General features: G+C 42.1%; 1 protein-coding gene and 1 long non-coding RNA gene across 17 annotated transcripts in view; one reads left to right on the top strand and one right to left on the bottom strand.

Moving 5' to 3' along the window:
* The window catches only part of LOC126916161 (uncharacterized), a 218,078-nt gene that overhangs the window by 24,225 nt on the left and 178,124 nt on the right, over nucleotides 1-15,729 (top strand). The gene's annotated exons all lie outside the window — the stretch shown is intronic.
* The window catches only part of LOC126914319 (gamma-aminobutyric acid receptor subunit beta), an 89,779-nt gene that overhangs the window by 16,584 nt on the left and 57,466 nt on the right, over nucleotides 1-15,729 (bottom strand). For 7 of the 12 annotated variants that reach the window (XM_050718134.1, XM_050718318.1, XM_050718403.1 and 4 more), the window contains exons 4-5: nucleotides 4,342-4,568; nucleotides 2,709-2,791 (exon numbers count right to left, since the gene is read on the bottom strand). In XM_050718134.1, coding sequence (XP_050574091.1) covers nucleotides 2,709-2,791; nucleotides 4,342-4,568 — 310 coding nt within the window. Of the gene's footprint in view, nucleotides 1-2,708; nucleotides 2,792-4,341; nucleotides 4,569-12,814; nucleotides 12,883-15,729 lie in introns of all 12 variants that reach the window. The other 5 variants (XM_050718223.1, XM_050718664.1, XM_050718807.1 and 2 more) reach the window with 1 other exon arrangement.

The raw sequence follows: 15,729 nt of genomic DNA, 5'->3' as shown, positions 1-15,729 counted from the left end.
AGGTGGGAATGGCGCATGGGCCGCGACAGATCGGAACAGAAATACTTCTAACGACAGTAATAATTTCGCCGGGGACGAAGCTGGAGCAATTAAGGACGACGGCACGATCCGGCTTTCTACTCCGCGAAACTAATCAACGAACTTGGTCAAGTTACTTTGATATCTCGAGCGTCCGACTTCCGGCGGCCTTTCGTCGTATCCTGCAAACGACTGAGTTTTAATATAGATCTCTTAGCCGGAACGAGTTAGGCCGAAACTTTTTCCATTGTCCCCGTATAGATTACCAATCTCCGCTAGACTTCTGGTATAATCAAAGGCACCGGATGCGTTTCACGACTCCTTTTTGTTTCTTTTTTTTCTTTGTTTCTCCTCGTTTCAATCCTTATACAATCGTCGGATAGAATCGTTACGCGAAACGATCGTTGTAATTTAGCTGGTTGGTTACCAGGTGCGTTCGTTTTATCATTTATTTGCTTATCCGACCATCGATAATACATATTGTATCGTTATCGAGAACTGAGGCGAATAGCTGGCTACAGGATTATACGGTACAATTACCGAACTTATTGATACAGGGGCAATGATTTAATGGCTACTAAATGATCAGACTGCTGGGCCGATTATCGTTAACGAGTTAATAACTTGTTTACGATAAATATTTCTAACGAGGCGGCGGTTTGCCCGCTTTTCGACCATCACCGATTTTCGAAGGCTAATTAATTGTTTTTTACCGCGAGCTAGCCCTCTCTCGAACGAGATACGATGCTTCGATCGAAGTGGAACGAGAAAAATTCGTTCGTTCGAATTGATTCGCTATTAGAATGATTGAAAGAAACCCTTCGATCGAATAAAGGAGAGAAAGAGAGAGAGAGAGAGAGAGAGAGAGAGAGAGAGAGAGAGAGAGAGGGTGAGCATCCGGGCATCCTCTTTCGGTTTCACACACCCAATAATCGCGTGCAATTTGCAGCAGTGATAATCGGCGCGAGCTCGTGATAATACGCACACGCTCACAGGCCATTCGCGCGTTTATACATACACACAAAGAGGAATTCGCAGCCGCACATCTACACCCACGCAAGGTGGTTGGGTTAGCTTTCCCGTACGTGCCACCGTACACTGGTGTGTTACCAGGGGCGTTAGCTTGTTTCTCGATTTGCGAGACCTTTCGTTCTCTATGCGTTCTCGTAACACTATTAGCAGCCTAAACGCAGCGGCACGTCTAATCGAGCCGTATGTCGTCGACTCGTTTTCGTGCTGAAGTCAACGTCAGGGTTGATTGCGTATACAGCGAGCGACCCGATCGAGACGGCCGTCTCGGCTATTGCGAACACGCTTCTCGTCAAGGTGCTCTTGTTGTTCGCACACTGTGCCTCGTTGCCGAGCCACACGCGTGATTCGACTCGAAACGATCGAAATAGGCGAACCTTGCAACTATTCCAGGATCCTGATCCGTTCAAAAGGCAGTTAATTACGTCCAATCCTATGTAACGCATTCAACGTGCAAGACGCGAACGTACGTACGATCATCGGAATTTTATACTTTCTTGCGAACGATGTTTGGATAAATGGATACGCGTTATAGAAAAATTGATCTTCACCAGGGGCTCCCTTCGATTTTACGTGCCCCGTTGAACGCGTTAAGACAAATTTTCGGATAAAAGTTTTCTCGAGGATATCCATTCGATCGATTATTAAACTCTGAAACATCATCCCCTTCGGTGTAAAGTTTCTTTACGTTGTTTGTTTTCTTTTTCCTCTTCTTTTCTTTTTTCCTTTGTTCGATTCGCCCATCGGTGGAATTTTCAAACGAAAGCACGCGTCTGCCTCGGCAAGTTCACGATGTCACGTAGGTAAAACAGTCATCGTGAATGGTATAGAAAACCCAATAAGAGTGAGCGAGAGCGGGTGAGTGAGCGAGTGAGTGAGTGGACCGAGTGAATGAAAGTGATCCACGACGATGCCGCGGATCGTGTGACTGATTCGTGTTAGTGAGCGTGTAAAGTGGCGAGTGATGGACAGACAGACAGACAGATAGATAGATAGCTAGAGAGGAGAAGACAGAGTAGAAAAAGGAAGAGAAGAGATTATCATGGATTCGGGGAAAGGGTGGGAGGCGGAAAAAGAGAGAGAGAGAGAGAGAGAGAGCGGGGGAGGTCGCGTTGAAGGGGGTGGGCTGTAAGGTGTCGGGTAACGAGATTTCGTATGAGCGTGTAAAAGTAGAACATACGAGGTTCCCTTAGGTTTCGTTTTTTTCATAATCTGTTCTTTTTCCTGTTACGTTTGACGCAAATGTACACGACAGAAGCGTCTTTCTGAGCTTATCTGAAAAAGGGTTTGAAAGCGATGTACAGTTGAGTCGCGTTTAATCAACGGCAATCGACTCCCTTCATCCGATTCAAAACGTCTTTTAACTTCAACTTCATCGCGATAAAATGTTTTTAACTTTCATCGAGACCGAGTATATAACGAGTGGAAATTAGCAAACGAAATTTTCAGAACGATATTTGAAATATACAGGTAACGTCGATTGCCGTTCGCAAGATCGACACTGTTAATGCTCCGATGATAAATTCGAATCGTATGTTTCCATGTAACGTATGTAGCGTGTCTGTGTGACAGTGGACAGAGGCGAGGGTGTCGAACTTTTCTGAGATCGTCACTTCGGTTCAGTTATGTATGCATTTATACACGCGCACGTGCGTACTTACAGCTCTCGATCTCGATATGGCAGAGTTGCCGGTCCATCGGAAAGTATTGCAGATTCATTGGACACGATGCCGTGATCGTTAAACTGTAACAAACGCAAACATTACTTTGAATTTATGGAACGTGATAAACGAAAATTACGATCAAACGTTTGCTCGACATTAAAAATTCATACATCGATATCGTTGCTGGAGGACCAACTTCAGGTCCGCTAGAAGAAATTTGTACAAATCTCTCGTACTATTGCCAATTTCAAGCAACGGTTATCGTTATAATATTCGTTCAACCATAGACAATCTATGTCCAAATATACACATCGATACCCATTCCGATCAATTTCTCTTGGTGTTTTTCGCTTTTCCGCCTACGTTCGGTCGGCCTTGAGTTTCTAGATCCGGAAGGCAATGTAATATAAAGCAACGAAAGGGTGCGCACGGGAAAGTTAGGTATGCATGGATCGCGTGAATATAGCAGCGCCGTTAATACCAGAACACTTGACGTTGTTTTAGAGGGGAATGGATATGGGGGATAATACGACGTAGTGTCGAATGAAGAAGGGGATGGAAACGATGACGACCGATCCTCGGGAGAAAATTTGTCGTCGTTGGTACGACTGCTTTCTCCAATGTTTAGACGGTTCTTGAATGGTACGGGGTATCGAAACGGGGTTAAAATCGCGTCTGAACGTGGCAGTTTTATCGCGGGCTCCTCCTCACGCTAGAAAATATATTCCATTACTTGGAAAGTCTTCTTCGTTTAGGGGTTCGCCGACTTTTGCCGACGTCGTGCTACGAAATACTGCTGCGTCTTGTGTTCAGAGAAATTGGAGGATACTTTGTCGAGGATACTTTTCAACCATTTTAATTACAAATTAAAGCTGGCATTAACATCGAAATCGTCTTTTTATCAGACTTGATCCTTTGCACACTGAGAATTTTACATGCGATATAGCAATTTCAACACGCTTTTGGAGTGAAGTTTTTGAGAACCAAAAATTTCGTTTCGAGAAAGATAAAATTGCAAGCGAACTTTCTCCCAATTTTGTTTATATGTCAAAACAAATTTTCACGTCGTTAATCCTTTTAGGACAGAATTCTTTTGGAGCCTGTGAAAAAAATTGCATTCTCTTGATTGATCCTTTTAGAAACCAAATCGATCCACTTCTTGTTAATTAATTTCGTTACAAAGGCACGCGATTAATATTTAATTCTCAAGAAACAAATAATTTCCTACCTTCGTTACGAACAGGTGACACGAATAATTCTAAGATACATTTAAGGAACAGTATTTGTAAAATCATTGCATTCTTCTATTTCTCGTTTTATGGAGTCGGTCGATGTGGCTTCAATTATTAATAATAGAATCAGGTCTTTCGAAAGAAATAATGAAGAAGACATAACAACCTAAAACTTGTGATTAGTTTTGCCGAAAATAAATACATCTATCGTTTATTTAACCGATAGCTTACTAAGATACAATGTACAATTAATCGTGAACGGATTAACGTTTCAGTACAGGCACCAAAGAATTGCAAAGGATAAAATATGTATCCTTGCATCTGTTCTATAATTAGTAACTTATAAATGAGACTATTCTTATTTTATAATTAGAAATGAAATAATCGTTGTCACTCACCGTATACTACGTGTAATGCTTCCCGAATGATGAATACGAATGAACTCGTTGCTGGTGGTAGCGATGTGAAAGTACGACTGCTTCTCGTTGACGAAGAACGTGTCGGGTACCCAAATGTTCTTGATGAACTCCGAGCCGACGCTGAGCGTCTCGACGCCCGCTCGTTTCTTGAACGCCAGCCGCGGGTCCGTCCAGAATTGCCGGAAGTAAAAATCCAGCGTGAAGTCCTGGCATGAGACACACATACACACGCGAGTGCTTTCATTAGAGTCGTAAATAATCGTGGTGCGATACGACACGCGAGAACGAGCGTGGAAGAACGTAAAAGTAAGTAATTCCGTGGTCGAATTTCGGATCGTAAAACGCCGCGAGAATCGTATTTTCGATCGACACGATCGTCTGGGAATTACAATGGACGCCAAAGCATCGGGTCCGAACAATGCAACGTGACACGTTCGTACAGACTAACAGCATTTACGCGACAATGCCTTCGTTAAAAATAACATAGTTTCGCCGGATACGTGAGGAAGAGAGCGAATGCAAACCGATATCGCGACGGGATAACGCGGAGTCTTCTATCTGACGCGCCTCTCATCCCACTTTATACGAATAAATAGATTTGCATCGATTAAATTCTCTGATTTATTTGATACGTTGCACGTTCGAAACATGCGGTTTATCTGTCGACGAATACGAGAAGGCTGTTCGTATTGTCATTAAAACGCGTCTACGCGAATATCTATGAACGTATCGCGAAAAGAAATATTCGTCATTCTATTTGACGAGAGAACGCGATTATATTACACGTTATTCCTCGTTTTTCTCGCGTGTATCGTATTCTCTTTGTTTGTTTGCGAGGCGGGGTAGTTTGTGACGGAAGGAAGGTTCAGCGTCTTTCCACGGGAATGGAGACATCGCGAGAAAGACAAACGGAAAGTAAGAGAGATACGGTTGTACGCGAAATTGACGGAGGGTTCAAACGGTTAGGGGAAACAGCGAGACGTAACACGGAGAAACGAAAACGTGAAGCGGCGCGATTGTAGGAGACAGGGGCTCGAGCGATCGATCGATGGGAGAGGAAACGCAGAACTGAGATCGCAAACGTCGACAGGTAGCTGGAAACTCTGGTCGATTGTTGCTGACGACTTCTCCGTACTGGTTACCACGTGTCGTGGTTATCGTAACGCGCTAAATCGCCTACTTGAACACTCGCGTAACCTTATCGACGCTCTCCTTCAGTGTTTTGTTCTGATCTCACGCTGGTAGCTAAAGCAAGCCAAGACACCAGTCTTTCGTGAAAGTTGTCGCAAGTTGTCCCGCGAAAATTTTTAACGTCGTACGTTTTAATTTTGGAATCGAGATGAAATTATTTTTATTTTCTCTGTATCACGAAGCTATAGTTTCGTATTCGATAGTTGATGTTATATTTGTCGATGGTATTAACCAACGCATATTTATATACAATTTCTGCACAAATGCATCGAATCCAGAGAGCGGTTAAAACATCGCATAAAATTGAACGATTTTCACTCGCAACAAATGATTTCACGGGTTGGTTATTCGAGTTCAAGTGAACGGAAGATCGTGAAACGCTCAATCAAAAATTTTACGCATGACGAAGAAATCGGGGCGCGATTGAATGGGCGCGATTTTATGTGAAGCGGTTCGCAGAGTGAATAGATTTAATATTTAAAAGTACCGCCGTTTTAATAGACGGCCGTCGAACGTAACTACTGTAATTTAAGAGGACTAGGAATAGATTCTCACGGAAAGGAGTTACGCGTCTTGAAATATTCAAGGTTCTTCCGTTAAACTTTGATTACTTGGTTCGATTCATCGGGCGAAGAGAAGGAAGAAAAAAAAGAGAAGTGATTTCGCGCGAGTCCATCGTGAATTCATCAGACGTTGTAGCGTGCTATTCGTCGTATATTTCCACTTACGAGGCGAGTAATTTGTTCCAAGAAGAAAGTTTAAGTGGCCGTGCGAATAGTTGGAGCGTAATCAGCCGATTCCGATGGCTAGATTTATTATTCGAGATCAAAGTTTCTCGATTAGTCTATTATTATTGAGACGTAATTACAAGGGAACACATTTAAACACGGTTAAAGTTTCACCATTTAACGAAGACGCTATTAAAAGTTCACTTATTAAAGACAAGTAAGGCGTATATCGATCGTGCTATAAATCACGTTTGCATCCCGTTTAGCAAGTTAAAAGTCTTCCAGCAATTTTAGAATTTTGAAAATCAAATATTCCGAGATTCTTAAAACGCAAGAAACGCGAAGCTGCAGAAACAAAAAGCTTTTGTTTTTAATTTTAACGATTTAAATACAGTGACGGACATAGGAAAGTTTAAAATTAATGCACTATGAATTTTAATAAACCTTATACTAAACGTCTTTCACCACATATTATATTTATTCGTTGCTCTTGTTAAATAGCAATTCATTTTGTAAAATTACGGTGTCTTTGTATATTTCTTATTTCGTAAACTTTCTTTTGTCCGCCACTGTATACCAGGTCCTTTTTAATAATTCGAGATCTTTGAGCGTGAACAGTCAATTACTGGTTACGTGTCGTACTCTATTGCTGAAATTTCGACACTTATTTCGAAGTTTCGACGATAAGATAATTCTATAGAAATGGAAATTATACAGGTTGAAGCCGAGCTGTATCGCTCGGTATACGGTTCACTCGCATCCGATCTCTGTCGACGTGGTCGATCTCAGTTGGGGAGTTCCACGACGCGAGGGTAATTCGTGTGTACACGCGAAAGCGGTAAGGTGCATGGACCGTGTATATGGTGATTATATGTATTCCATATATAGACTATTATTACTTGGGCAACACTACTAGTACGTGCAGCATGCTACGAAACGCTATCGAAGCAACATGCATTGCCTATACCGTACTTGCGAAGAGAGAATCTTAAGTCTAATTATAAATACTTATGTCTAATCGAACTTCGAACTTGATAACAGTAGCAACGATATGCAGCAGGATCTGAAAGTTGTTGGAACTTTAGTGTGAAATTTGATCAATTATATCATTTTGTTTCAACACTCGGTCCAATGTAACGATCATCTTCGAAATATGATATATCCTTGAGATCGATTAGATTCTTACTCGTAGCGGATATAACGAAATTCTGATCAACTTCTGGATCAGTATATCAATACTTATGTTGAATTATTTTCGTGTCGAAAATTTTCCTTCGTTAAATCGTCAGTTGCCGAAGCGCACCAAAAATGCCGTACACAATTGAGCGTGGAATGAAATATCTTTCACGTGCGTTTGCGCCATACATCTTGCACGTGAGATCATAATCGCATGTTGCATAAACACGGTGTTCCGATTATGTAGTCCAGCTTGTTCGAGGTGATGTTTCCGTTATTTCGCTCGACGCGTTTATACGCGTGCGATGCACGCGTGTAGACACCCTTCTACTTTATTTCGTAATTGGTTCGCTTGCGAGGATGTGAAAATGACTTTTATGCGTGCAGGAAAAAATTGTCGGGAAAGTTTTGATTTAGGATACGAGTTCAGTGACAGAGGAAGAGGAAAAAAATTGCGGGATCGTGCAACCGATAAAATAACAATTGTCGCCATAAATTCGTAGGTTCGCGTTCTCTTGTCCCGTTGTACGCTTTATCGAAAAGTTTACGACTATTACAAACGTTGCACTGAAATTTTCGCAACCGTTATAGGTGTGAAATTTTGTTGGAAGAGAGGAGAGAGTGAGAGAGAGATAGAGGATAGATAGATAGGTAGATAGGCAGATAGGTAGATAGATAGAAAGATAGAGAGATAGAGAGATAGATAGATAGATAGAGGGAGAGAGAGGGAGAAAGAGAGAGAGAGAGAGAAATTCAGGAAACTTTAGGAACGAACTTGGACATTTTACAGCTCCAATAACGGCTGACACTCACTCTAGCTATGTTGGAAAGATTTCAACCCGAGGCGACGCTTACCGCCGTCATCGACGCTGTATACGTTGCCGCGATATTTTTGTGACGTTTTCAAGCGCGGAAAGTTTTATGCCGGATAAATGTGCGGATTTATGCTATTGCGATGCTTGGATACCGCTTCAAGGATGGAGTTGGGAGACGAAAATAATAAAAATGGAATAAATAGAGAAGTCCATTCCACCGTACTGTTTCGTTTGATATTAGTCGAACGACCCTGTTTATCGAGCATGAGAGCTTTACTTTTTGCTACTTATTTACTTACTTACCAAGTCAACGAACTAAATCACCTTTTTTACTTTCTAAACTAATACTATACACGCATACAATATAAAATTAAAACTTAGTACATAGTCATCGTCATCATTTATAACATATTAAATATAAATCGTAACTTTCCAAGCGATAGAACAACGTATCGATATTAGATTATCTTACGGAACAGCGAACCGTGATGTAAATATGTGAACATTTTCAATGAACAATATGTATGCAATGTTTAACATGTAAACAACTTTTTGCAATTGTATACACGAGGTTTTTTCATTTCCGTGGAAAGTGGATCCTTGAAGTGGTGCTCGATCGCAACAACGTATGCTACGTTTCGATATCTGGCATCGTCTACTTTTCAACGAGTCTTCAGTTTCAAATGATATTGCGTCTTTCGCGATTGAACGCGCGCAAAGTTGCTGGTTGTTAATATAATTGGGTATTGTCTACCTAGTGGTCATAAGTAGTTTCTGATGCGAACGCGAATCTGTGAATGCAAGTTTAATTAAAGTGGGCTCGAAAGTAACTCCGTTGTAATGTGGTGTTGATGTCACTTCGGGCGGAAGTTGTCATGGCAGCGAGCTTTGCTTCGTTTGGCGTTCCTCCAGGCGCAGTGCAGTCGTGTCGTGATGCGCACTGGACGTCTAATTTGTCGTATTATGCATTTTGACGCTCGTTACCCATCGATTTTACGAATCTTCGAACCGTTTGACTGTTCCTCCTAATGTTATCGAACGATGTGTGCGGGAAATGTATGTTCCGCGTATTCTTCAAGACCTCGTTGATCCTGTCCGACCGCGTTACGCCTACAAGAAATATTTCGTTCTCGACTGGCACAGTGGTATATAATTCGGAATCACGTTCTTCGAGTAGCATCGTAACGATGCAAAGAACGTCGGTCGCGCTTTGTCGAGTGTTTCTAAGGACACTTCGCAACTTTTCCTTGGCAAGAGAAGAGAGTTCGCGGGCAGGCAAGTAGCGCAGGTAAGCGTTTGCCTACGAACATCGAGATAGAAAAGAAGGACAAGAACGAGGAGTACGAAACAACTAGCGGCTATGTAACGAAGCTGTTACATACATAGAAAGAAGCAGTTTCAAAAGCAGAAGCTTGCAAGCGAATCGAAACTGAAGAAAAAAGAAAAGAGACGAAGAAAAGAACGGAAAAAAGAAGAGAACGAAGGAAAAACGCAACAGCAGAGTGTGTGCGACGAATGATGGAAGGCAAGAGAGGCTCGTACGAGAACACTGGTTGGCTCAACGTGTATTTCACATTGTGCTTTCTGCGCCTCGACGAGTGGCCAGTCTGTGTGTACGCGTGCACATAATCTCGATGCGATACACCTGCGTGGATATTAACATGTGCACGTGTATGATTGTACAAGCGCACGCACACACATACTTGAATATTAATAATAATTAGAATGTGTACGGCATCATAGTGATTCATAGCTACCAGAAGCGTACTGCACACACTGACAATGATACAGCTCAATATAGGTGTCGTATTATATCCATAATATAATATAAATATATATATGTGAAATATATATATATGTATAGATATCTATAGACACATTATTTCGTATAGTCTCGATTCGTAGTCGCAACGTTGCACAAGCTATATACTCTTTTCTCTTTTTTTTTTTTTTTTTTTTTTTGATATTCTATGCGTTCGTCGGCTGGCCAGAAGGAAGCAGGAATTCAGGAACATGGTCTTTCTCGTTCGATTGTTTCACGGACTCTCTCTTTTGCCACTATTTCCGCTCCTCTTTGCGTGTCTCCGTCGTGGTACCCGAGACGTCCGTCTGACAAACGCGATGTCCAGAATCTACGAGAGTAAAGGGCGAGGAAAGAAGGAGCCTTCGTGCAGCATCGTTCGGCGCGAAATTTCTCACTGATGCGCCTACAACGGGTGAGAAATATAAAGGAGGGAAAATTGATAGGAAAATTGGCTACTTTGGTAGTTGTTCGACGAGTTTCCGAAGAGGGAACAAGTTTCCGATTAGACGATCACCGACGATGGACTGCACTCCTTGCTTAAATTGGTACGGAGGAAGATTTGAGAACGGAAGAACCGACGGATAAGGGGAAAGAGGGTCGGGTAAAAAGGAATATACAGTGAAGGCTCGCCAACGGGTATAAAAATCGCGAGTCACGTCCCAGGTGACAGTGTCGACTTGATTTGGTTTCCGCACAGGGCTCAACACCTGGGGTCCAGTCTCGTACATTCAGCTCCAAACTCGCATTCTGGATCACGATCGAGCGTCGATGATCTCTTTTCGATTTATGAGTTCGTTCGACAAACCGGCAGATTGTATCGTCCGCAACTTGCAAAACTTTATTCTTCGCTTTTCTCGTAGTATTTGTCATTTGTCCATAAGTCACGACTAAACAAAACTGACAAAAAATATAATCCACAAAATTGAAGTTTCGATATCGATCGATAAAGATGGAAAAAAGTATGGAGCCTGAAACTGTGGCGGACGGAAATGGATCCAGTTTCGTGCCAGTTTGAAACTGATTGCAGACACCGGAACAGATACCTTTTGAATACTACAGGAGTATACGCAATACACAATACGTTATATGATTACGCTATGTACGTATCTTAAATATTGAGAAAGAAAATATATATATAGATATATATACCATACGTAACGCTGTATACACGCTTATATACGTATACATCTAGAAATTGCAAAAATACGTGTAAGTCTACGCGTATATATGCGTGCCTCAACGTATGTGCGGCCTGCAGCACTCGAATCGCGATTCGTTCGCTTTTCAACCTCGCTCAGAGCAATCGTACTTAAACTCTCGGCTTAGAGACGAGGAAAAATTCGCGAAAATTTTGATAACGTCGCGGATGTTTATTGGACGCGACGTTTTTTGCCACTCGAACGGATAACCTGCAGTATATCGTTCGTTTGCTTTTACCCTTCGATTCGTAAATCCTTTCTAAGCGATAAAACGAATTGGTAGAAAACGATATTGCGCGAGAGAACCGTAAAAAGCGTTAGAGCAGATTGGCGTGTATAGTGGAACGTATTTTTCTGACTTTTTTGTCCGAGGGTGCTATATGTTTCCCATTGTTCGCGGCTGGTTTTCGTTGCTGATCGAGCTCTCGTCGCTGATTCGAGCACTGCGGGTAGGGCCATGCAACAAGAACATCGCAAATCGAATTAAACGAGTCAACCATAAACCATAAACGAAGTAGACAAGAATATATCTTGCGAAGACTGTGGAACGTAGCAAGGTTCCCTTGTAACAGTTCAGCCAACCAAACAGCTGTGACGAGCTATAAAAACGTAGGTTAGTAGGCCATCCGTGTAGGGTGTGTGAGTGTGTGTACGTATGTTTTTATACGTATGTATGCATCGTATGTATCTCTCCTTTTCTCTATGTGTGTCTCTGTTTCGTGTGAGTGGTAGACAGTATATGCATCTGTATGCAAATGTGTACGTGTACGTGCCAATATGCCCCTTGCTGCCAACATAAATATCGCGAGCCGCGATGCCTATGTGTCTCTTGGTGCACGTTTCTCCAGTCACCCGTCGAGAATTCCTCGAGATTTCGATGCGTGTATGAAATACTTCGGTTTAGGCTTCTGTGTACGCGAACAGAGACGTATAGATACACGCGTGTATGCGCCGCGACCGATCTCATTCTATACGACGAACTTTACGCGACATCGGTCCCAATCGGTGAACACTAAGATTTCGCGACCGGATTCGAACAATGCTAACGAACGATGAATATTCATGGACGAATATTTATTAATCCGTCTCGCGTTGTCCCGTGTTGTTCTTTCGTTGAATTTCACGTGGAACGCGAGCGTATTGATATTTGCGCCAGAACGTTTGTACACACGTACACACATGCGGATCGGATAATCGTGAAACAAACAATCGGAAACAAGCGGCATAGTTGGATGAACGACGCGCTCGAAAAGCTGGTTCGTTCGGACGACGCGTTTGGTATCGCGTGGTATCGATACGATCGATCGACCCCGATTGATCGTTTGCGTGGAGGAACGATCGATGGATCGTATCGTATGTGCGACGATTCAATTCGCCGCGATCGCTCTCACGGTGAATAGTCGAGTTTTCCATGAACAGTGTGAAAGAAAAGAGGGTACACGCGTCGGTACACGCACGAACGAAGGGGAAGGGTCAGAAAGAAATGAACGAACGGCTGTCGATGTGAGTTCTGTATGAGTTTGAGAATGCAAACTGTACCATCAACACTTCGGACACGGAGCTGATGCTGAGGACATACATGGTGACGCCAACCTCCACTGGTGGACCTGCAATCAACAAAACCATCCGGCCTTGGTCGCTCTGATTATCCGCTAGTTTCTAAGTTACCGTACATGTGACAGGTACATTGTACGTAGATAACGGTTAAGTTCGTGTGTTACCCCTGATTCACGGAAGATGAAAAAAGCGAATAGAACGGATTCGTTTAATGCTCAAAGTAGAGACATTCTCTTTAGAATAGAATAGAATAGTCGTTGAATATTATTTACAAACATTCGAACAATATTTGACTATCGATATGATAATACTAACTGCTCTAGGACAAACGTTAGCGCGAAAAAATCGCGAATTAGGGGTACAATGCAAGCGTACAAGTCGAAGAGAGCTCGCACCCTGCACGGAACCAAATCAACAGCACTCGTCGGCCACGTTGTTTTCCAAGCTAGAAGAATTATTCACACACACTTGACTCGTTATATATATATAATCCTTATTATATATATATATATACACACCCATCACAGTCACGTGTTTAAGCAAGGTGACTTTACCTTGCTCGACTATCGTCTTTTGTTTCATTTCCTTTTATACTCTTTGTCACTTCTCTTTCTTTTTTTTTTTTTGGTTTATTCTCGTTACTTTTTCCTTTTATACATTTTCCGTTTCTTGTTTTGCGGTGCTGTTAACCGAGTCACTCTAATTATATCGCGCCAGCTATACGCGTGTCTCTACTTCGTATATCTTGAACGTATCCGGAACTGTTTTTATCTCCGGTTGTTGTCTTTCTTTTTCTTTTTGTCTCCATCGTTTTAATCCTGTCGTTTACCTGTCCATCCCCCCGAGCGATATGTCGATTCCTTCTCATTTCAGACCTTCAAAGTTCGTTATTTAACTATTTTCCAGTTACAACTCTATCGTTCGTCTCTTTCCTTTCGCTGTCTCTTTTACTCGTCTTTCACCCTCGAGTTAAGAAACGAACGATACTCGTAAACATTCGCTGTCATTGTCACTGCGATCGTCGATCCCGGACGAATCTTAGTCGCGTGTAATTGTAATAGCTATATATCGTCTCTTTGCATCTCTTTCCTCTTATTCTTTTTGTCTTTTCTCTTAACTTATTTTTTGCTTTGACAAATCAGCTATCGGACGGACGTGTGGACGTCGTTCGAGACGTGGAAAAATCGGGGTCATTCGTGTTTGAGAACGAACGTGTGATACGTGCGGTGTCAGACACAGGGGGTGAAGGTAGAAAGTGTGATAGTGAACGGTGGTGATGGGCGGGGTTTTCGGGGGGTGGGCGGGCGGGCGGGCGGCGGCGGCGGCGGCTGGGGGCAAAAGGGGGCAACAGGGGTTTAATCGGGTGGAATAAAATATAGAATAATAATAATTGTAAGTGGTGGCAGGCGGGCAGCCCATCTTAGCAACCGCGGCATAGCAGCTAGCGTCTAAAAAATGGTCTAAACGGGACGGTTCGTGCGTATGTAATATATTTATATATATATATAATATATATATCCAAAATTGAACAAGATACTATTCTTCTACATAGAGAGGAAACAAAAGTGTTCGTTCGTATTTTTTTTTTGTCATTTCCTTACAAGAGCAGACCACGCTTCAGACAGCTTAAAGGCTAGAAAAGTAACAAGCAGGAGACAGTGAGTAATAACTTGGTCTACACTCGGAAAAACGTAAGATCAGAACGATTCAGGCCGTTTAGAATGTGTATATATGTATGCAAAAAACAGTATAGTACTGACAAATTGGTCACCAGAGATTCGACGAGAAGGAAGAGTGAAATAAAAAAAGATAGAACGTTCTGTGCCTTCTAGGAACTATGCGTGTAATACAGATACAAACCATCCAACCGGACTACGATTCACGGGCCCAGACTACTAAGGTATCACGAGCCGACTTCTATCTACGATTAGAATTCGATCCTTTTCTTTTTTCTGAGTGTAGCCTACTTGGTGATTGCGAGCACTTTCATCGTTTCACACACGCGAAATAGTACTTTGTCCATTTTTGGTTCGGTGTTTCTGTCGTGTTTCTATTCGTGACTTCTTGCCACGAGAGTGTTTCGTGTATTTCGTGTGTCGGCGTGTTCCATGCACGCGCACAATAATTCTAACATTAACACGAGTCGCTACTATGGTAACCAGGCTGATTTAATGCACAGTATCAAGCTGATCACACCTCTTGACCATAAAGACAGGTTAGGCTCGCCTCTTCATTAACGAAGTTGCGGTGGTAAGTCATGGCCGTAGTTCGAATCGTTTACCTGTACTACTTGATTCTATTTATCGCGTACATTATTCCGCTTGGGTTGTACTCGTTTGCATTAATCGTAAAAATCAGAATATGGCTCGATTGTTCAAACATGAAAAGCTAGTTAAATTTGTATCGTACCTTGTTTACTTTGGTACTGCAATTCGAACCGGACGAACGAGAATGATACTCGATTGTTTGCAAACTGGGGAAAACGCAACAATTCTGCCGTTATGTATTTTAGTTCCTCAGTATGATAAAATCAACACGCGTCTCTGTGTATGGAACAAATGAATTAAAAAAGAAAGAAATAAAAAATTCGGGAAAGTAAATAACGGTTGAAAAAAAAAAAAAAAGAACGAACGTAAGCTTAACAACTATCTGCCAGGCTCTGCTTGGCAAACCTAATAACAAAATATGCAAGAAAAAATCCTGTTTAGAAGCGGAAATATTTATTTCGATAAAAAAAACGGAAAGTTAATTTTAATTTTTTCGTAGAAATCGATTCACCTATCGTCCTATATATCGTACAAACGAGAACCTTCGTGCCGATGCAAATTAAACAAAACGACCTCGAGGTTTGTAATTAGAATTTCTTAGCGTCGATTGGCGTTTCGGTGCATCGTGTC

This window comes from Bombus affinis, chromosome 1 (assembly GCF_024516045.1).
Source record: "Bombus affinis isolate iyBomAffi1 chromosome 1, iyBomAffi1.2, whole genome shotgun sequence".
NCBI lineage: Eukaryota > Metazoa > Arthropoda > Insecta > Hymenoptera > Apidae > Bombus > Bombus affinis.
The sequence above is the reverse complement of the archived record's forward strand: the minus strand, read 5'-3'. Positions and strand labels throughout refer to the sequence as shown.